At 42.7% G+C, this 23,851-nt stretch overlaps 1 protein-coding gene across 1 annotated transcript in view; it reads right to left on the bottom strand.

Moving 5' to 3' along the window:
- LOC126335829 (sialin-like) overlaps positions 1–23,851 on the bottom strand; it is a 252,531-nt gene that overhangs the window by 148,955 nt on the left and 79,725 nt on the right. Inside the window, exons 4-5 of the mRNA XM_049999295.1 lie at positions 20,710–20,999; positions 1,235–1,312 (exon numbers count right to left, since the gene is read on the bottom strand). Coding sequence (XP_049855252.1) covers positions 1,235–1,312; positions 20,710–20,999 — 368 coding nt within the window. The remainder of the gene's footprint in view (positions 1–1,234; positions 1,313–20,709; positions 21,000–23,851) is intronic.

Here is a 23,851-nt window from a genome sequence, read left to right as displayed (position 1 = left end):
TTGAACAGATCGCCTCCAGAGTTGGCATTTCTGTGGGTTCTGTGCACACAATCCTGAATGACGACCTGAAAATGCGAAAAGTGTCATCCAAGTGGGTGCCACGAATGCTGACGGACGACCACATGGCTGCCCGTGTGGCATGTTGCCAAGCAATGTTGACACGCAACGACAGCATGAATGGGACTTTCTTTTCGTAGGTTGTGACAATGGAAGAGACGTGGATGCCACTTTTCAATCCAGAAACAAAGCGCCAGTCAGCTCAATGGAAGCACACAGATTCACCGCCACCAAAAAAATTTCGGGTAACCGTCAGTGCTCAAAAAATGATGGTGTCCATGTTGTGGGACAGCGAGGGCGTAATCCTTAACCACTGCGTTCCAAAGGGCACTACGGTAACAGGTGCATCCTACGAAAATGTTTCGAAGAACAAATTCCTTCCTGCACTGCAACAAAAACGTCCGGGAAGGGCTGCGCGTGTGCTGTTTCACCAAGACAACACACCCGCACATCGAGCTAACGTTACGCGACAGTTTCTTCGTGATAACAACTTTGAAGTGGTTCCTCATGTTCCCTACTCAGCTGACCTGGCTCCTAGTGACTTTTGGCTTTTTCCAACAATGAAAGACACTCTCCGTGGCCGCACATTCACCAGCCGTGCTGCTATTGCCCCAGCGATTTTCCAGTGGTCAAAATATACTCCTAAAGAAGCCTTCGCCGCTGCCATGGAATCATGGCGTCAGAGTTGTGAAAAATGTGTACGTCTGCAGGGCGATTACGTCGAGAAGTAACGTCAGTTTCATCAATTTCGGGTGAGTAGTTAATTAGAAAAAAAAAATCGGAGGCCTAAGAACTTGAATGCACCTCATACCGCGCAACTCACTGTTTTATTGTTAACCTGCATGACTTATAATTAATATTTGCCGTGTTTTACACTATTCTAATGTGTATTTACTGAAAAACGTCTTTGTAACGACGCTTCAGCCATGGACGCTTTTCTGTTGTTCTGCATGAAGCTGAAGCTGGACATCTTTTCATGGTGACGTGTAAGTGGTCGCTAACGATTGAGTTTCCTGTATATTGGATAATCAGTAGAGCAGATCAACTTAAGTATATGTTACAAAGGTCAGTATCTGCTGCAGAGTGGATCTGTAATCACGCATAAACCACAGACGTGCATCAAGCCCCTCTGTTAACCCTTCAGCAGTTGCCCGCTTAACACCAGCCGACAGCTTACCTGTGTGGACCAGTGCAGCCAGAAGAAGGAGCCCAACACCAGACCCTGCTGCTTTTCATCCCAGTCAAAGAGGCCATCCTGCAACAGGGGGTAAGTTGAATCAGGGTCCAGATGTGCCTTATGGAGGAAACAGGCATCGGATTATTGAACCATACTAGAAACATTCTATACGAGTGACATTCATCGGGAATGTCAATACGTTAAATATTACAATTCAACATTATAAGTATTTATATGTAGATAAGTATTTATTATTGAAACCTAAATCCTTTGTGGATGCCTCATGTTTGCCATCATAAAGGGCTGTACAGACTTGCTGAACATTAATAAAACCGACAAACGGCCGGGAATGATTCCTGACTGGATATGAAGGAAAGAAGGTCCTATGAATATATGTCCGGCAATGTTGTCACGGTATATGATGCTGACTAATGAAGTTCCTCTGCGTGTTCCAGGCTGTTTGATTGACGGAGCGTACTATAAGCAGCAGAATTGTCCGGTATTCATGGCAGGAACAACCAGAGATGGTGTCTATTGGTCCTTTCAGATAGACGAACGTGCAGGGAGTCAGCGGACTGTGCGAACACCAGATTTGGAGCACAGGGTTCTACAGAATTATTAGACGAATCCTAGCACATGCTGCCGGCCGCGGTGGTCTAGTGGTTCTAGGCGAGCAGTCCGGAACTGCGGGACTACTACGGTCGCAGGTTCGAATCCTGCCTCGGGCATGGATGTGTGTGATGTCCTTAGGTTGTTGGGTTTAAGTAGTTCTAAGTTCTAGGGGACTGATGACCACAGATGTTAAGTCCCATAGTGCTCAGAGCCATTTGAACCTAGCACATGCTCCAGGCAAGTGGCCCGCCAACATGCTGTAAGCCAAAGTACGACAAACCATGATGTGACGTGTGAACGCGTTAATTGCATCCCACGGACGCCACTTTGAACATCTATTGTGACATGGATGCGATACAGCGCTCCACTTCCAGCCAGGAATCCGTCCGTCCAGTCTATCGTTTTATTAATGTTCACCCTGTATGTATACTAGTTCACGACACTTGTTCCACAAATATTCACTTTATTGAACACTAATGATTGCGGAAATGGGTTTTTACACAAACATTATTTACGCAGTTTAATCTGAAACATGATACTCGCTTGTTTTCACAGTTGCTTTGCTGTTTGGCTCTATTTTTGTCAATTTCCACGAACAAACGGTTAGAGCCGGGCCGCCACCAGATCAGCGACAGGCCGCATGCGGCCCGCTGGCCGCGGACTGTGCATCACTGCCTTAACGTCTTGATCAAATTAATATATGATATACACTATGTGATCAAAAGTATCCGGACACCTGGCTGAAAATGACTTACAATTTCGTGGCGCCCTCCATTGGTAATGCTGGAATTCAATATGGTGTTTGCCCACCCTTAGCCTTGATGACAGCTTTCACTCTTGCAGGCATATGTTCAATGACGAGCTGGAAGGTTTCTTGGGGAATGGCAGCCCATTCTTCACGGACTGCTGCAGTGATGAGAGGTATCGATGGCTGTCGGTGAGGCCTGGCACGAAGTCCAAAACATCCCAAAGGTGTTCTATAGGATTCAGGTCAGGACTCTGTGCAGGACAGTCCATTACAGGGATGTTACTGTCGTGTAACCACTGCGCCACAGGCCGTGCATTCTGAACAGCTGCTCGATCGTGTTGAAAGACAGTCTCCCTCCCCGAATTGTTCTTCAACACTGGGAAACAAGAAGGTGCTTAAAACATCAATGTAGGCCTGTACTGTGATTGTGACACGCAAAACAACATGAAAAACACAACCACACCATAACAACACCGCCTCCGAACTTTAGTGTTGGCACTACACACGCTGGCAGATGACGTTCACCGGGCATTCGCCATACCCGCACCCTGCCATCGGATCGACACATCGTGTACCGTGATTCGTCACTCCAAACATCGTTTTTCCACTGATCAATCGTCCAATGTTTACGCTCCTTACACCTAGCGAGACGTTGTTTGGCATTTACCAGCGTGATGTGTGGCTTATGAGCAGCCGCTCGATCATGAAATCCAAGTTTTCTGACCTCCGACCTAACTGCCATAGAACTTGCAGTGGATCCTGATGCAGTTTGGAATTCCTGTGTGATGTCTGCCTATTACACATTACGAACCTCTTCAACTGTCGGCGGTCTCTGTTAGTCAACAGACGAGGTCGGCCTGTATGCTTTTGTGGTGTACGTGTCTCTTCACGTTTGCACTTCACTATCACATCGGAAACAGTTGAGTTAGGGATGTTTAGGAGTGTGGATAATCTCGCGTACAGACGTATGACTCAAGTGACACCCAACCACCTGACCACGTTGTAAGTCCGTGAGTTCCGCGGAGCGCCCCATTCTGCTGTCTCACGATGCCTAATGACTACTGAGATCGCTGATATGGAGTAGCTGACAATAGGTGGCAGCACGATGCACCTAATATGAAAAACTTATGTTTCTGGCGGTGTCCGGATACTTTTTATCACATAGTCTATAATGTGTATGAAGTCCTTTAACAGCTGGACGTCATAAAATGCGTGTAACGAAAGGGCGCAAACCTGATCTTATGGCTGACTATTGTGGAAAATGAACATTTGATCATTGTGAAATACACAGCCATCTTCTCATTGTTCCCATACATGGAAAACTTAAAATACAAAGTGTCCCTAAACGAATGTCCCAGTTTCAGTCATATAACAGTCAGTTTACTCTACTTACTGCAAATCATACATCAAATAGAAGACAAGGTAACCTAGTTTTTCCTACAAATGTTCAGTATGTGCACGTTCATTTATACGGCAACTATTCAACCTGAAATATAAATTTTGCCACACTTTGGCTAATACGTACGTAGTAGTGGAAACAATAGATTCTGTTTCTCAGCTTTGGAAAATCATTAGGTAGTGGCAGATCATGACACCGTCTTTCATGAAGCCCCAAAGGAAAAAATCGCATAGTGTGAAATCAAGTGAACGTGCAGGCCTCGCAGAAAAGAGTTTTGTCATATTAATTATTACGACAAACCCAACGCTCACGAACCTCGACATTCAGCCCCTCTCATACCAAGAGGTACCAATGGGGAGGGGCTCCATCGTTTTGCTAAATAAATTTTTCGGGTTCACCTTCTATGGGGCAAAGAGCCATTCTTGCAACATACCCAGATAAGCCACCCATGTTAGGGTAACTTCATCAAGACAAAAAGAAAAAAATGGTTCATACGTTTGACGTCGGGCTGAGAACAGAAACATTTCATTTTGAGAAACTCTTTAATTTTGTACAAATTCGTAAGGATGTTCTGATTCCCAGATACGAATATTACGGGTATATACCTGCCAACCTAGATCAAAAGTTGGTCCATCACTGAACATCACATGATCAAGAAAGTCATCTCCCTACTGCAACACTTCATTTGAAAAATTACAACGTACACAATAGTCATCCGGCTCTAAAACTTGTACCAACTGTAATCGGTATAGACGTGTATGTAAATGTTTCCCTAAAACCTTCCACACTGTCGTCTTTGGCAACTGATGTTCAAGACTTGCTTCCTCTACGAAGGTAAGATGCTGTGACACCGTCAACAACACTTTTGATGTTTCTGTCCATTCCACTTTACACTCACATCTGGTCGTTTCGAAATGACTGCATTGTCAGCGGATCTTTTCCCACATGGAAGATCACTGTTAAACTTTAAACGAAACGAACGTTCAATTGGGATTATAGATTCACTCCTACCAAACTGCGGAACACAAAACGCTTTAAGATCAGGGGTCGGCAGTTTGCTTATATGGCATAAGTGACACCACAAGCGGGGATCAACAGAGCAGTACTCAGGCATTCGCTTATCTAAAAGTGCTGTAGTTACTCTTTAATTGTTACCTTGAAACAACACACTAAAACAGTGACAGTTGACGCTATTAAAATGTATAATTGGTACATACTTTATGGACAACCTGTATTTTCAGGCTACAGAAACATATGTGTATGTAAGGAAACAATGTCACAAGAGAGGACATCGTGGCGGACTGCATCAAATCACTCAGGAGACCGATGCAGATTGATTACTTCGTTTTTTCACGATGGATTAGGAAGTAGCAATTAGCGTCGATTCCGAAAGCAATGACCGTACACAACTGACTTGTGCTCGTCGTCCACGATATTCCTCGAGCAAAGGACAAGGGTAACCAAGTGTATTCAACATTTCTAGGTTTTCAGAAAGCCTTCGTTTCATTACCATACCGACGCGTAGGAAAGGAAAGACACTAACATTTGGAAAAATTGTAATACCGAAAAAGAAGGGCTCCACTGAAACGAGAGATGTGTAGAACAGTGTACCAGCAAAACGTGATTAAAGATGCACAGATATGATATACAAATGAGCCCAACAGCGCCAAAAAGGTCAGCAGTTTGATGCCATGCTCATTCAGTGAGGAGCCATCAAACAAACTGGAAACGTGACACAAAATGGCAGTATAGCTCTTCAGCGTAACACGTTATCCAGAGACGAATGCCTAACTTAACTGCAAAACTATTACCACAGCCATTTTGTCTGCGTGGCAATAACGACCGTACACTTCCGTCCACAGTGAGAACTCTAAGCTGGAGCATTGAATCCCCTTGCATCGACGACTCGACGCCGTGTATTGCAAACTGGACTGGTTACACGTATGCCATTGCGTTGATTCCCTTTCTTCAAATATCACAAGCGCCTCTGGTTGTAACAGATAAAGTGTAGTCCTTGGAACAAATACAACTCCAGCCGGTTCGACAACCACAGTTGGACAAATTTCAGACAATACCGCAATGACCTTGTGTTGCCGAGGGCATTGGATACATAATGTAGTCTCGGCTGCTACTTTTTGAGGGCACTCTGAAAGAGGAAGGAAGGTCAATTAGAGTTTAACGTCCCACCGAAAGCGCGGGCATTGGAGACAGACCACTAGCTCGGATTACGAAAGGACGGAGAAGGAAACTGGCCGCGTCCTTTTCAAACGAACCAAGCCGGCATTAGCCTGGAGCGATTTAGCCAAATCAGGAGAAACCTCAGCCTAGATGGCCGTGCGGGGATTTGAACCGTGGCCCTCTCGAATGTGAGTGCAGTCTACTAATCACTGCGCCACCTCGCTCAATGATTGGCTTCCGAACTGCAGCTGCTAACTATGGAAGATTTTAGAACGCTATGCACTGACCCTTTTCAGATTTCTTCAGGTGCCATAATTCCGTGTCACAGCATGCGATGGCGAGGTTGTACATGTCTTCGTCTAAGAAGATTCCGGAGGTAGAAGCTGAGAAGATGGAGATAGAATAGGAGGATAGAGGTAATTCAGGAATCAGTGACCGTGAATGTCAATAGAAGCCGGTTAGCACATTCCACCAATTATCTCGAGACACCAATTAAATCTGGGAGTAGTAAATCAAACATTGTAGAGAGAGGGCAGCAAGACATGTTTTTGACGATATTAGAAAAGATTGATGCCACCAATCGGAAAATGGGCGAACCCATTCAGAAAATGGAGGAAACCAATCAGAAAAGTGAGGAAACCAACAAAACAACCCAAGAAAAGATTAAAGCCAGAATTGAAGCCACCAATCAGAATATAGAGGAAACCAATAGAGTAACCCAAGAAAAGATTGACGCCATCAGTGAGAAAATGCAGGTGACATTACAAGAAAACGAAAATTTGGAAAGAGAATTACAGGATTATAAGGAAGAGGTGAGGAAATTCTGCGAGGAGAGAGAAGGCAGATTCCAGAAGAACATAAACTTGCTCTGAGGAGAGGAGATAAACGAGAAAGCCCAAGAAGTTCAACAAGTTAAGGAATAATTAGGGGGAAGGATCGAAGAGATAAGGCTGAAGCAACAGCAATGTGAAGAAGCTATTAAGGGATTAGGCAACAAACAGACTAAATGAGCTCGAAATACACAAAACGCAATAGCCGTGCAGAGGAAAGAAGATAATAGGAGGATTACACAGGACATGAAACATTTAAAAGGCGAAATCCCAAAATTAGAAACGAAAACTGAGGAGACTAACAGAAAGATTGGTAATGCAACACTAGCTATAAGGGAAGGTTGGGTGATAGCATTAATGAGTGGTGATAACAGGCATCCACAAGGTCATTTGGGACAAAAATATAAGCCAAAGGGATCACTGCACCCTATCATTTTCATGAAATGGCTGAGAGGCATTTTTACAACACATTTTCAAGACAAAGACGAAATTCAATTTGCTACAGATAGAACGGAAGGTGAAGCTTTTACGTGAGGAGAAAAGAAGAAAGACGAATTTCGTAGTTATGAGCAGTATGAAGGAGAGTTTTTAAAGAAGCACTGGTCAAAGAGCCATCAGTGTGCAACATTGGAAAACCTGCTCCATCAAAAGTTTGTTAATAATTGGAGAGGTACCTTGAGAAAATTTGTTGAGCATTTATGAGAACTGAATGAAACTTCAGAGCAACCCTTAAATGATGAGATAATGATTTCTGCAATTAAGAGAAGATTAAGTCAGAGGATGTAAGAAACCTTGTCTGGGAGTCTGAGTAAAGATAGAGAGCAATTGGAATACACACGTGGGCGAGAGAATAGTCAAGCAGGTGAGCAGGGTCAAACAGAAGACAACTACCAACGGAATCAGTTTAATAACCAATCTTTCAACTGGGAAAGAGGAGATTATCATGGCAGTAGGGGCTGTGGAAATGGATGTTGGTTCCAAAGCGATTTCAGAAGAGATGAAAAACAAGGGAATATAAGAGAGAAAGTGGCAGGCAAAGAAATGGTGAGGCCCAAGATCAGGAGGAAAGGAGTTCGGTAAATTGATTAGGTCCAGTCTGGAGTGAGTCAAATGAGGACCCATATAAATCTGATTAGGGATGATGATGGTGACCTGAGAGAAGACGTCATGAGGGAAAAGGAACAGAGTTCCAAAGAACCGAGATTACCTGTAGTCAGGATGAAGATGCGTGGGGCCAGCTGGAGTGGCCGTGCGGTTCTGGGTGCTACAGTCAGGAGCCGTGCGAGGTTCGAATCCTGCCTCGGGCATGGATGTATGTGATGTGCTTAGGTTAGTTAGGTTTAATTTGTTCTAAGTTCTAGGTGACTGAAGACCTCAGAAGTTAAGTCGCATAGTGCTCAGAGCCAAAGATGCGTGGAATAAATGTTGATGCCCTAGTTGACACCAGGAGGGAAGTGTGTGCTATATCTCAGAAGCTATATGAACAGATACTAATACCAACGCCAGCTTACCTGTCTCCCTGTAAATAGTGTCCAAGTTGTAAATGCTGTAGGTGCTAAAAGTAAGCCAATTAAGGAAAAAGCATTGACTGGATTTGAAGTAGACGGAGAAGTATATGAAGCGACGTTTTTGTTGGTACCAGGTCCTTAACATGGTAGTTATTTTGGGAACTGACTGGCTGAACAAAGTAGAAGCAATCATGAATTTCGATGAAGTCACAATGAGTGTAAAAGGACAATGAATGCACAATGAGTGTAAAAGGATGTGAGGGAGAAAGGAGAGAATTGACCCTGGTAGAAAGTAAGAATTCACATGAGGAATAAGAGTTCCGTCAGGTGAATTTGTGTTATGTGGAGGGGCCTACAGAAGAACAACCGGAAGATGAGGAAGTATTGATACTCTACGAGAGATTAGCACAAGTGTATCAACTTATTGAAGGTGCTATAGGCAAGAAACTAGAAGATATGACACATTTGGATGAAGAGATTTGGAAGAGGTTAACAGAGATCTTACATAAGCACAGCAACGTCTTCTCTCAGCAGTCAGGAATCATGAAAGGGGTACAATGTAAATTGAAAATTAAGGAACACAGGCCTTTCAGTGTTAAACAATACTCCATCCCGAAGGCTAAAAGGCAAGTGGTAGAAGAGGAAATACAAAGACTGGTTGACCTTGGGTTTATTGAGAGGGCCAATATAATAGGCCATTATTTGTGGTAGACAAGGAAGATGGGAAGGTGAGAATAGTTTTGGATGCACATACGATAAATAAAATCATTGATCACAAGCCAGACAAGCCAGAAACGACAGAAAAATTAATTTAAAGGTTTCAGGGTGTAAAGATATTTCGTAGCATTGACCTGACTACCAGCTATTGGCAAATACCTCTGGCCCCTGAGTCACGTCTGTACACTGCCTTCACATATGGTGGGAGAAGTAATCATTTTAGACTCTTGCCATTTGGGCTTAATATGTCAGTCTTGAAATTCATTAGAGTATTGGACAAGATTTTGGGTGAAGAATTACTTAAGAAGGTTACTATTTACGTGGATGATATATTAATTGCAAGTGAGACTTGGGAGAACATTTAGAGAAACTCGAGAGAGCCTTGCAGGTGTTTGAGGAATCTGGGGTGACAGCAAACTTGGATAAGTCAGAATTTGGTGAATCTGAGATAAAATTCTTGGGCTTCATAATTACAAAAGAGATCATTTAACCTTACCCAAGTGAGCTCAAGACAATTAGGCAATTTCCAGTTCCTTGTAACATAAGGCAACTGAAAGCATTCTTTGGTGTCTGTGAGTTCTATCGAAAATTCCTTAAGGAACCTGTACTCACTGCCCCCAAACTGAGAACACTTACTAAAGCCAAAATAACCTTGCACTGGAATGGCGAATGTCAGGAAGAATTTGAAAGGATTAAAGAAGCATTGTGTAATGCAGATACATTATCCTGATTTCTCTAGAGATTTTTATTTGGGAGCAGATAGCTCAGATTATGGACTAGACATACATTTATACCAGATCGAGAAAGAAGGAGATACCGAGGTGATAAAGACCACATCCTTTGGTAGCAGAAACTTGAATGCACAGGAAAGGAGATATAGCATTACTGAAAAAGAGGCACTGGCTATCGTGTGGGGTTTTGAGTGATTTCGTTATTATCTAGCAGGACGATATGTAAAGGTAGTCACGGACCAGAACGCCCTAACATTCTTAACTACAAGTAAACTGAGACACTGCCGCTTGATGAGATGAGCATTGTCGTTGCAAGATTATGACTTCGAAGAGATATACAAGGCTGGTAAATCACACACCATACCTTATGCGTTATCAAGGCATCCACTCGTTTCATGGGGAACAGCCATGAGCGGATCGGAAGGGGGAGAAGTTTGGATAAATTTAATGGAGTATAGCCATGGACCTTGCCGTTGGTGGGGAGGCTTGCGTGCCTCAGCGATACAGATGGTCGTACCGTAGGTGCAACCACAACGGAGGGGTATCTGTTGAGAGGCCAGACAAACGTGTGGTTCCTGAAGAGGGGCAGCAGCCTTTTCAGTAGTTGCAGGGGCAACAGTCTGGATGATTGACTGATCTGGCCTTGCAACATTAACCAAAACGGCCTTGCTGTGCTGGTACTGCGAACGGCTGAAAGCAAGGGGAAACTACAGCCGTAATTTTTCCCGAGGACATGCAGCTTTACTGTATGATTAAATGATGATGGCATCCTCTTGGGTAAAATATTCCGGAGGTAAAATAGTCCCCCATTCGGATCTCCGGGCGGGGACTACTCAGGAGGATGTCGTTATCAGGAGAAAGAAAACTGGCATTCTACGGATCGGTGCGTGGAATGTCAGATCCCTTAATCGGGCAGGTAGGTTAGAAAATTTAAAAAGGGAAATGGATAGGTTAAAGTTAGATATAGTGGGAATTAGTGAGGTTCGGTGGCAGGAGGAACAAGACTTCTGGTCAGGTGACTACAGGGTTATAAACACAAAATCAAATAGGGGTAATGCAGGAGTAGGTTTAATAATGAATAGGAAAATAGGAATGCGGGTAAGCTACTACAAACAGCATAGTGAACGCATTATTGTGGCCAAGATAGATACGAAGCCCACACCTACTACAGTAGTACAAGTTTATATGCCAACTAGCCCTGCAGATGATGAAGAAATTGAAGAAATGTATGATGAAATAAAAGAAATTATTCAGATAGTGAAGGGAGACGAAAATTTAATAGTAATGGGTGACTGGAATACGAGTGTAGGAAAAGGGAGAGATGGAAACATAGTAGGTGAATATGGATTGGGGCTAAGAAATGAAAGAGGAAGCCGCCTAGTAGAATTTTGCACAGAGCACAACTTAATCATAGCTAACACTTGGTTTAAGAATCATGAAAGAAGGTTGTATACGTGGAAGAACCCTGGAGATACTAAAAGGTATCAGATAGATTATATAATGGTAAGACAGAGATTTAGGAACCAGGTTTTAAGTTGTAAGACATTTCCAGGGGCAGATGTGGACTCTGACCACAATCTATTGGTTATGACCTGTAGATTAAAACTGAAGAAACTGCAAAAATGTGAGAAATTAAGGAGATGGGACCTGGATAAACTGAAAGAACCAGAGGTTGTACAGAGTTTCAGAGAGAGCATAAGGGAACAATTGACAGGAATAGGGGAAAGAAATACAGTAGAAGAAGAATGGGTATCTCTGAGGGATGTAGTAGTGAAGGCAGCAGAGGATAAAGTAGGTACAAAGACGAGGGCTGCTAGAAATCCTTGGGTAACAGAAGAAATATTGAATTTAATTGATGAAAGGAGAAAATATAAAAATGCAGTAAATGAAGCAGGCAAAAAGGAATACAAACGTCTCAAAAATGAGATCGACAGGAAGTGCAAAATGGCTAAACAGGGATGGCTAGAGGACAAATGTAAGGATGTAGAAGCTTATCTCACTAGGGGTAAGATAGATACTGCCTACAGGAAAATTAAAGAGACCTTTGGAGAGAAGAGAACCACGTGTATGAATATCAAGAGCTCAGATGGCAGCCCAGTTCTAAGCAAAGAAGGGAAGGCAGAAAGGTGGAAGGAGTATACAGAAGGCTTATACAAGGGCGATGTACTTGAGGACAATATTATGGAAATAGAAGAGGATGTAGATGAAGACGAAATGGGAGATACGATACTGCGTGAAGAGTTTGACAGAGCACTGAAAGACCTGAGTCGAAACAAGGCCCCTGGAGTAGACAACATTCCATTAGAACTACTGACGGCCTTGGGAGAGCCAGTCATGACAAAACTCTACCAGCTGGTGAGCAAGATGTATGAGACAGGCGAAATACCCTCAGACTTCAAGAAGAATGTAATAATTCCAATCCCAAAGAAAGCAGGTGCTGACAGATGTGAAAATTACCGAACTATCAGTTTAATAAGCCACGGCTGCAAAATACTAACGCGAATTCATTACAGACGAATGGAAAAACTGGTAGACGCAGACCTCGGGGAGGATCAGTTTGGATTCCGTAGAAATGTTGGAACACGTGAGGCAATACTAACCTTACGACTTATCTTAGAAGAAAGATTAAGAAAAGGCAAACCTACGTTTCTAGCATTTGTAGACTTAGAGAAAGCTTTTGACAATGTTGACTGGAATACTCTTTTTCAAATTCTAAAGGTGGTAGGGGTAAAATACAGGGAGCGAAGGCTATTTATAATTTGTACAGAAACCAGATGGCAGTAATAAGAGTCGAGGGGCATGAAAGGGAAGCAGTGGTTGGGAAAGGAGTGAGACAGGGTTGTAGCCTCTCCCCGATGTTATTCAATCTGTATATTGAGCAAGCAGTAAAGGAAACAAAAGAAAAATTTGGAGTAGGTATTAAAATTCATGGAGACGAAGTAAAAACTTTGAGGTTCGCCGATGACATTGTAATTCTGTCAGAGACGGCAAAGGACTTGGAAGAGCAGTTGAACGGAATGGACAGTGTCTTGAAAGGAGGATATAACATGAACATTAACAAAAGCAAAACGAGGATAATGGAATGTAGTCAAATTAAATCGGGTGATGCTGAGGTAATTAGATTAGGAAATGAGACACTTAAAGTAGTAAAGGAGTTTTGCTATTTAGGAAGTAAAATAACTGATGATGGTCGAAGTAGAGAGGATATAAAATGTAGACTGGCAATGGGAAGGAAAGCGTTTCTGAAGAAGAGAAATTTGTTAACATCGAATATAGATTTATGTATCAGGAAGTCGTTTCTGAAAGTATTTGTTTGGAGTGTAGCCATGTGTGGAAGTGAAACATGGACGATAACTAGTTTGGACAAGAAGAGAATAGAAGCTTTCGAAATGTGGTGCTACAGAAGAATACTGAAGATAAGGTGGATAGATCACGTAACTAATGAGGAGGTATTGAATAGGATTGGGGAGAAGAGAAGTTTGTGGCACAACTTGACTAGAAGAAGGGATCGGTTGGTAGGACATGTTTTGAGGCATCAAGGGATCACAAATTTAGCATTGGAGGGCAGCGTGGAGGGTAAAAATCGTAGAGGGAGACCGAGAGATGAGTACACTAAGCAGATTCAGAAGGATGTAGGTTGCAGTAGGTACTGGGAGATGAAGCAGCTTGCACAGGATAGAGTAGCATGGAGAGCTGCATCAAACCAGTCTCAGGACTGAAGACAACAACAACAACATAGCAGGAATATTTTGTGAAGAGGTTCTTGAGGAACATATTGAGATAGCAGAACTAGAACGAAAAACTAAAATTAATCAAGACTAAGTACAGATGTGCTGGTGAAGAAAAGATTAGGAAACACTATTATATCCACCAGAGAATACAGTACAAGAGAAGAAGAGAGGGTGAAGAGAGCTGGAGATTACATATTACAGAGCATATAACAGACAAGTTAATCTAGTACACATTATAGAAATGCCCATTATGGACCTAAGAAATGCCTTGAGAAACTGGAATTGGACTGCGCCTTCAACAACATTGGAAGGCTTATATGCAAGTTGCTGAGTACCTGTGATACCTGTCAGAAAACTAAAACTATCAGTGTTCAACATAAAGGTTACCTGTATCTGGTCATACCAGAATCTATTAGAGACATCGTCGCAGTCTACTTATTCGGCCCCCTTGCCAGTGGCAAAAGGAAATTACGCCCAAATCATAGTTGCAGAAAAATTAATATCTAAATTTGTGGAGTTTTATCCATTAAAGAAAGCGACCAGCAAGGCCATTATTAATAAGTTAGAAAAAGATTACTTCAGCAACGTGTGTAAACCGAAACAAATCCTAAGTGATAATGGATCCTAATTCCGATCCAAGAAGTGGAGGGAAATGTCGAATAGGCATCAAATAGAACAGATTGACATCTATATATACAGACCAGCCTCGAACACGGCTGAACGGATGATGGAGTTAAATCGTTTGTGTCGGACCTATTGTGACAAGAAACACGGTACTTGGAAGGAATACCTAGGAGAATTCGAGAGTACTCAGAACCACCTACGGCATGATTCAACAGGATTTGCACCACACGAAATCTCATTTAATCAGAAACCTAACAGTGTTTTTCGTGAGTTGATCGAATATGAACAAGGAGAGAAGGTAAATTGGGAGAGGAAACTCGAACTAGTACAAATGACCATGAGGGAGAAGGCGAAAAGGGGACAGAAAAGGCATGATAAATTGGTGAAACTTATAACGTACGCTGTAGGAGACCTAGTGTTGATAAAAGTGCACGCTAAATCGAAGAAGATAAATTCTGAAATACATAAATTTCACCATGTATACAAGGGACCACATAGAATTATCAAGATCGAACACCCCAATACTGTGGAGCTGGAATATGCTCAAACCAATCGAGTGCAGGGCAAGGAACATGTTGAGAATATAAGGATATACTATCCGCATGAAGATCGGGGCAACCTTGAGGAGAGAAGTAATCAGGACGTTGAAGTAGGGCCTAGCCAGGCATTAACATAAATGTGCATGGGTGTTTTTTGGTCATTATGTGTATTTGAAGAATAAAGGTCATGTGAACTGGTGTTCAAGTGTCAACCGTTGTCTTTTATTAACTACATTTGTATCTATTCAGGATTCATGATGAGAAAAGATCTGGCCATATTTAAGGGACGAATTGCATATAAGGACTGAGATATAGCTATCCTTTATAGTGTGAGAAGTTTTAGTATTTAGAATATTGTAGTGTTTATTAATAGGCACCTAGATATGGACATTTCGGTGAACTATGTTAATAATAGACGCTCAAAAGCGGGAAAGACAATTAGTAACCAACAAGAAAGGCTTTTCTTTAGAGATTGATTTTTTAATGACCACACTGACGGTGGATTCATATATGCATTATTGAGTAGAGAATAAATTATTGTCACTTATCTGCATTTGTAATAAGTGTTATTTGTTATGTACTATGCTTTTGGTCACTGGTGTATTGGGTTAAGTAGATATTAGTCTAATTAGAGATAGTTATTTCCTGTAATGTGTGGGGCTAATACAGTAGGATTTTGGCTGTGTCCTGGACGCAAACCTCGCTGAGACGAACCGAAATGGAAATAGTTTTGTTACACTATGATTCAGTAGATATCCAGTGTTATATAGTTTATCAATTGCGGTAGAAAGGAGTATTGTTATAATCTATATGTGATAGTATTGTTTCAATAAACTACAATTTTGAGTTGTGTCATAAGGATAGATTATAATTTAGATATAAAATATGTTGTAGAGGCAGTTTACGTCCGGAGTCAGAGGATTCACCATTCAATTTGTAAATTTCATTGTACTCGCATTTATATGTGTATTCTCTTTCTGTCACTGTGAACTCTGTCTATATTCCTTTCCAGCTCCGGTTTCAAAGCAGTCCTTTCGGGGGGAGGGGGAGGATGTAAGGGGTCAAGCGTCCCTTACGTATTGAGAACAATATATCTTTGCCTCACGCACGTACTGTCGATAGGCGAGCGCCGAGTGCGTCAGAAAGTAGTCAGTGTTGAGACTCTGAGCAAGTAAGTTGTTGGCTGCTGATAGGGCAGGGCGGATTTCGGCACGGCGGCCGACCTCGTTTCCAGTTGTTTAACGGCCTTGTGTGTCACCAAAAGTCGTGGGATTGACCTCCAGCAAACACGTAAATGGTGTTAACTGAGTGATTTGTTTGATGTGTTTAAGTATTCAATTGTGCACCGCGATTGCGGGGCAACCGCGCCGGACACCCACGATTTGGATTGCATTTGAGGATTGTGCATTCGGTGGCACATAAAGAATACTGGCATATGATGACCTATTATGAGTTAACCGTTATTAGTGTCTCAGACGAAGGAGTAACTGCCTCACTTGTGCTGTTTAGACAACAGAAATAGAACATCAACAACAAAGTATGCACCGATTATTGCTGCCTGACCTCCTAATTAGATTTGTTGGATTTGACACGAAATAACTCCCGTGCAAATATTAACCGATCGGCCTTTATCAGTTGCACTAATCAATAACGGTGGGTTAATGAGAAGTATTTCAGAATGCTAATTTAGTGACCTCAAAAACAACTTCACGAAATTACTTAACAATCAGCCCCATCAGCCAGTCATAGTCAAGAACGGAATGTAGGCGATTTCATTGGACATATGCTGCTCCCGCTAATGACGCTTCTGCAAGGTTCTGCTTCCTGCCAGGACTTTCAGAACTACCTTTCCAAGCCGGTCTTGGAAAACACCGGCCTGCATGCCAAAATTACTCGTCTTCATCTCAGCCATACATGATCCGACCACTATCTATTTACGAAGATTCTGAAAAGACCGACTCATCGCTTCCATACAGGAGAAACCTCCTTCCCCCAGATACGAGCTCTGGCGTACACAACAGCCACAACAGGAGCATACAGCTGTGGCCAGGAAATTACCGTGAGATCACAAAAGTCATATGATAGAGTTTTGCAATTATAGAGACGGCGGTAGTATCGCCTGCACGAGGTATAAAAGAGCAGTACACTGGCGAAGCTGTCATTTGTATTCAGGTGCTCCACGTGAAGAGGTTTCAGGCGTGATTACGCCCTCACGACGGGAATTAACAGACTCTGAACGTGGACTGGCAGTTTGAGCTAGACGCAAGGGACATTCTAGTTCAGAGATCGGTAGGGAATTCAGTATTCCGAGATCCACAGCATCGAGAGTACCGAGAATATCAAATTTCAAGCTTTACTTCTCACCACGGGATAAAGCAGTGGCCGATAGCTTTCACTTAACGACTGAGAACACAGGTGTTTGCGTAGAGCTGTCATCACTAACTGAAATGGAAATATCCGCAGAAATCAAAGTGGGACGAACGACGAACGTATCTGTTAGAACTGTGGGGCGAAATCTGGTGCTAATGCTCTGTGGCAGGAGACGACCGACACGAGAGCCTTTGCTAACAGCACGACATCGCCTGCAACACCCATACTGGGCTCGTGACCAAATCGGTTGGACCTTGGACGGCTGGAAAACCTTGGTCTGGTCAGATGAGTCCCGATTCCAGTTGATGGTTGGGTTCGATTGAGGCGCAGGCACCACGAAGCTATGGACCCAAGTTGTCACCAAGGCAGTGTGCAAATTGGTGGTGGCTCCAAAATTGTGTAGGCTGTGTTAACATGGATCACTGACTGAAAATGGCAATGGAATATCTAATCAAAACACCTTTAAGTCGTCTAAGTTTCCAGTTGTTATTTTATTGAGCATCCAATTTCGGCGATATATATTCGTCATCTTCAGTTCCCCCGACATGTAGGAAGATTCCCACCAGTCAAAATATGGGCTAACATTCAGTGACTGGTGTAGCGATCCCTTCGATCATGTTCGGCTAATTAAGGACCATTTGCAGCCATTCATGGACTTCATGTTCCCAAACAACGGTAGACTTTCTATGGATGATAATACCCCATGTCAAGAGACCACAATTGTTCGCACTTGGTTTGAAGAATATTTTGGACAATGCAAGCGAATGATTTCGCCACCCAGATTGCCCGACATGAATCCCATCGAATATTAGTGGGACTTAATCGAAAGGTCAGTTCGTGTGAAAAATCCTGCACTGGCAACACTTTTGCCATTATGGATGTCTATAGAGACAGAATGGCTCAGTATTTTTACAGGGGAGTTCCAACGAGTTGTTGATCCATGCCACGACGAGTTCCTGCATCACACCCAGCAAAGGGAGGCCCGACACGATTTTAGGGGTATCCCATAATTTTTGTCAGCTCAGTATATGCGAGTATAAGGGCAGATATTTTTGTATATTGTACCTTAATATCTACACACATGAGTGTGTTGGTTGTTTCTTCTCTGCATCGAGCAGTCTTCCCACAAACATGTCACATGATTTACTACCTGGTGTTTTCTCCATGGTCGTAACCGCACCACTAACTAGACTACACCTGTCAGTATACACTAACCGTTTTGCATCCACGCATCTATACTTCGACACCTTACCTGCTCTCCAGGAGAAAATAAGCAGTAATGGCTTGCTCATCCCACATATACTTGGAGGTACTACACTACCTAGAAACATATGACTTGTAATAGCTATAACTATCAGTCTACAAAATGACGCAAATACTGATGTAATGTTGTTCAGTACACAGTCCTCGGTCACAAACAGAAATATCTGCACGTATACCCGTTACACTATGTATGTTACGAACCTATTATCTTAAGCTCTGGAAAACCTCCCAAATCATAACTTTCCTTCCGACCAGGTAGATTCACTTAAGTGTTCAGGTTAATATCTTCGAATTCATGCTCCCCCAACAGATCTACACACACTAAACCTTCACCATATTAAGTGGGATTGCTGTTGTGTCAACTTTTTTCTGATGACCAACTTCTGTACCTCACCCATCTCCTGTCCCATTAACTTAACTAAAAATCCTCTATATTGCTTCCTTCAGCCTAGTGTAGAGCGTTCATCAGTCTCCTGTTCAGGCTCTAGACCAACGCACTTCCAGTTAACTGTATCCAACCAGTTGTACGCACTTCATATCACATCTCATACCGTTTGTCACAGTTAACGATACCTGTTGCCAAACCTTCCATTACACTGCAGGTGGCCCCTAGGCTCTGCGGTATCTTCTCTCCTATATGTCATCTACACTAATGAAGCGCGTTAACCATAATCTCTAGGGATGGGCAAACTCGTTCATTCTTGGGAAACTAATTCAACGGTGATCGCTCTTTTTTGGGAACCGTTCATATTTACTAGTCCATCATTTATATGTGCATGGCATATGGTTCTTATGAAAAACTGAAAATTATTGGCATAGGTGACTGAAAATGGAAGGCGCCAAGTACTTGCCTCCCCCCTGCAGTACAGAGTTTTTATTCATTACAGGATTTTCACACACGTGTAGAAGTAATTTTCGTGATTCGGCAAAACCTCTCGTTAAGTCAACTGTAGCGTTATGCGTCTAACAGCAGTGAAACAATATAAGGTGGCGCACGAAAAACCGGCTCCGAGTACAGACTGCTCGCCAATTACGCACGATTTGTTGCCGATACGAGCAGAATAGATAAACATGTAATAATTAAGCAAAATAACCTAATGAAAACAACAACTTCGAAACAATAGATGACGATTGGTGGGCGACAATGAGCAGTCTAGTACTCACGGCCGATTTTTCGTGCAGCACCGTGTACCACTGAAATAATGTTGTAGAACTTTTCGTATTCTCTTTACAAAATGTGACACCAGACACTCGATTATGGAGCGCGGGCTTCATTCGATTATAAGTAGATCTGCCTTCCATAACAATAGACATCCCGTCATACCTTGGATCAAAAAAAAGATGGAAAATGGCCAGTCGTGTGTGCCGTGCCGACTTCCTTTGCATGTGTAATAACAAAAACTATTCCCTTTTTATAAGTATGCCTTCTGCTGTTTATCGGAATACTGAAGTACGCTGATATGCCCTTTTGTTACCTGAAGAGATGTATGTGTTACAAACCACTTAATTTTTATGTAATTTACATAATTATTAAATTCATTTTAATTACCTATCGTGGACGCTGAATAGAATACGAAAGGAACCAGAAGTCCAGAGTTCAAAAAAGGTTTGAAACAGATCTAGAATGGGCGTGAAAAGAACAACTCGATACTGAAGTAATTAGGAGCAGGCGGCAAAGGAACCGCGATGAGAGGCCACGCGAAGAAGGACGAGTCCGGCCGAGGGAGACCGAGACCGAGAAAGACGGGAACGGGACCGAGGCTGGAACGAGACCGGCCGACGTGCCGTTGCGGGAACGAGCCCGCCCTTTCCCGTTCCCAGGAACTACAAGTAGAAAGGCCCGACCGAAGTGAACTATGAAAGACCGTTCCTTAGAATTCGTTCATCACTCTTCCGTTCATCTTTGTGGACAGTTCCTTTGGAACCATTAGTTCGCTTACGACCAATCTCTTATGATCTCCTTCTCACATTCTCCAGTACACCGTCGACGCAGGTTTCGTAGCTTTTTCAGTTGTCCCAACTGTCTCTCCATCTCCGAGAGTTTACCTCGTGGTGCGAAAAAGACTTCCCAAGCCAATAATCAAAAAACACATGAACGGAATGAATTTAAGGTACAACAAAATTAATCCAGCTCTAGTTTCCAAAATATGAAACAACAATACTGATAAGGAATTGTCACAATACTAGCAGAAAACAATCTGTTTCACGGAAACGAATTTCACAACCTGCAGGTTGGTACTGCCAGTCTCCAATGACGTGTTGAAGCTGGTACTGTTTGCGCCAGTGACGACGTTCCAGAGGCTGTCTTGATCGCTGGTGATGCTAACGTCGGAGGTATTTTGAAAAATAGCTCCGGACTGCGTGCAGTATCCGACGTCCTCGGCCTCTCTAGCAAGCGGCGCGCTGCCCCTCACCATGGCCACGATGGCGATGTTGAGGTTGACTCGAACAGAATAATTGATAGCGAAGCCGCAGAACGCCAGGACCCACAGCACCTCGCGAGCTAGCAGCCAGCCTGAAATATTAAACTCTGAAGTACTCGTCTGAAAGTAAATCCCACTTAATCATACGTGCAGTCAATCCCCTTTACACTTGAGTGAATGACAGCGAACTCAAGCGAATGTGCATTCTCAGACAATTCACCAAGTTCACCACCATTCGCTTGTATCTGTGAACAAGCTTTCACACTAGAGGAACAGAACAAAACACGACATAACTATCACAGACTATGAATGCTGCGTTATTTTTTATAAAGAAGTTTAAAATATTTTACACAATATTTTAATAGTCAGGATAGAAAATAAAAACATATTAGGTGATGATTAGTTTCGGCTGTTCGTTGCAGCATCTTCAGATCTGGAACAATAGGCACAACAGAAAATTTCTTTAGTGTAACAATCACTAAAAGAAATTCCGGGAAATATTTTAAGCAGAATGATGCAATTAAATCACTGCCGCATCATTCATAAAACCAAGCGTAGTTTCAGCTGGTAAAATGAGGTTAGGACACGTCTGAACATCGCAATACATGCTCATATAAGAGTCTATCTCAATACAGTGTTGGCTATACCAATAAGGTAAACGTTCGAGACCGAAGAAAACGAATAACCGACCTATTAACAAATATAAACCAATGTCACACTTCAATACACAGAGTTTTAGGGACATAAGTACAAATACTTTTATTACAGGACTTCAGCCGCCTTACAGGCACTGAAATCAGTCAGTGGTGAATGTTGAAAATTTGTGTTAGACGAGGACTCGAAACCGGACGCCCCGTTTCTATATATTCGTTGCTTACCTTATCCGCCATCTGAACATGCTTCACGACCGACACAAATTTTCAACACATCAAGCCCAAATAGAGGATTGATGTAGATGTTCGTTTTTGTCCGCATGCTCTTCGAGAGGTGGTTGGATGAACCCTCTGCCAGGCACGTAAGTTTGATTTGCAGATTAGCCATGTAGATGTAGAAAGAAGATAAGTCAATAAAATATGATTAATGAAATGTGAATTATACGTTTAACTTGTACCAAGACTACTTGATAAAATCCGCTGTACAGTAGGTTAGAGAGCAGACAGTGTGATTCCGAATACATTACATCTATATCTACATATATAGTCCGCAAGCCACCTGACGGTGCGTGGCGGAGGGTACCCTGAGTACCTCTATCGGTTCTCCCTTCTATTCCAGTCTCGTATTGTTCGTGGAAAGAAGGATTGTCGGTATGCTTCTGTGTGGGCTCTAATCTCTCTGATTTGATCCTCATGATCTCTTCGCGAGACATACGTAGGAGGGAGCAATATACTGCTTGACTCTTCGGTAAAGGTATGTTCTCGAAACTTTAACAAAAGCCCGTACCGAGCTACTGAGCGTCTCTCCTGCAGAGTCTTCCACTGGAGTTTATCTATCATCTCCGTAACGCTTTCGCGATTACTAAATGATCCTGTAACGAATCTTCTCTGTAACGAATCTTCTCTATCTCTTCTATCAACCCTATCTGGTACGGATCCCACACTGCTGAGCAGTATTCAAGCAGTGGGCGAACAAGCGTACTGTAACCTACTTCCTTTGTTTTCGGATTGCATTTCCTTAGGATTCTTCCAATGAACCTCAGTCTGGCATCTGCTTTACCTACGATCAACTTTATATGATCATTCCATTTTAAATCACTCCCAATGCGTGCTCCCAGATAATTTATGGAATTAACTGGTTCCAGTTGCTGACCTGCTATTTTGTAGCTCAATGATAAGGGATCTATCTTTCTATGTATTCGCAGCACATTACATTTCTCTACATTAAGATCAATTGCCATTCCCTGCACCATGCTTCAATTCACTGCAGATCCTCCTGCATTTCAGTACAATTTTCCATTGTTACAACCTCTCGATACACCACAGCATCATTCTGCAAAAAGCCTCAGTGAACTTCCGATGTCATCCACAAGATCATTTATGTATACTGTGAATAGCAACGGTCCTATGACACTCCCCTGCGGCACACCTGAAATCACTCTTACTTCGGAACACTTCTCTCCATTGAGAATGACATGCTGTGTTCTGTTATCTAGGAACTCTTCAATCCAATCACACAATTGGTCTGATAGTCCATATGCTCTTCCGTTGTCCATTAAACGACTGTGAGGAACTGTATCGAACGCCTTGCGGAAGTCAAGAAACACGGCATCTACCTTTGAACCCGTGTCTATGGCCCTCTGAGTCTCGTGGACGAATAGCGCGAGCTGGGTTTCACACGACCGTCTTTTTCGAAACCCATGCCGATTCCTACAGAGTAGATTTCTAGTCTCCGTAAAAGTCATTATACTCGAACATAATACGTGTTCCAAAATTCTACAACTGATCGACGTTAGAGATATCGGTGTATAGTTCTGCACATCTGTTCGACGTCCCTTCTTGAAAACGGGGATGACCTGTGCCCTTTTCCAATCCTTTGGAACGCTACGCTCTTCTAGAGACCTACGGTACACCGCTGCAAGAAGGGGGACAAGTTCCTTCGCGTACTCTGTGTAAAATCGAACTGGTACCCCATCAGGTCCAGCGGCCTTCCCTCATTTGAGCGATTTTAATTGTTTCTCTATTCCTCTGTCGTCTATTTCGATATCTACCAATTTGTCATCTGTGCGACAATCTAGAGAAGGAACTACAGTGCAGTCTTCCTCTGTGAAACATCTTTGGAAAAAGACATTTAGTATTTCGGCCTTTAGTCTGTCGTCCTCTGTTTCAGTACCATTTTGGTCACAGAGTGTCTGGACATTTTGTTTTGATCCACCTACCGCTTTGACATAATACCAAAATTTCTTAGGATTTTCTGCCAAGTCAGTACATAGAACTTTACTTTCGAATTC

This window comes from Schistocerca gregaria, chromosome 2, assembly GCF_023897955.1.
Source record: "Schistocerca gregaria isolate iqSchGreg1 chromosome 2, iqSchGreg1.2, whole genome shotgun sequence".
NCBI lineage: Eukaryota > Metazoa > Arthropoda > Insecta > Orthoptera > Acrididae > Schistocerca > Schistocerca gregaria.
Note: the sequence above shows the minus strand (reverse complement) of the source record. Positions and strands in the feature narration are given on the sequence as shown.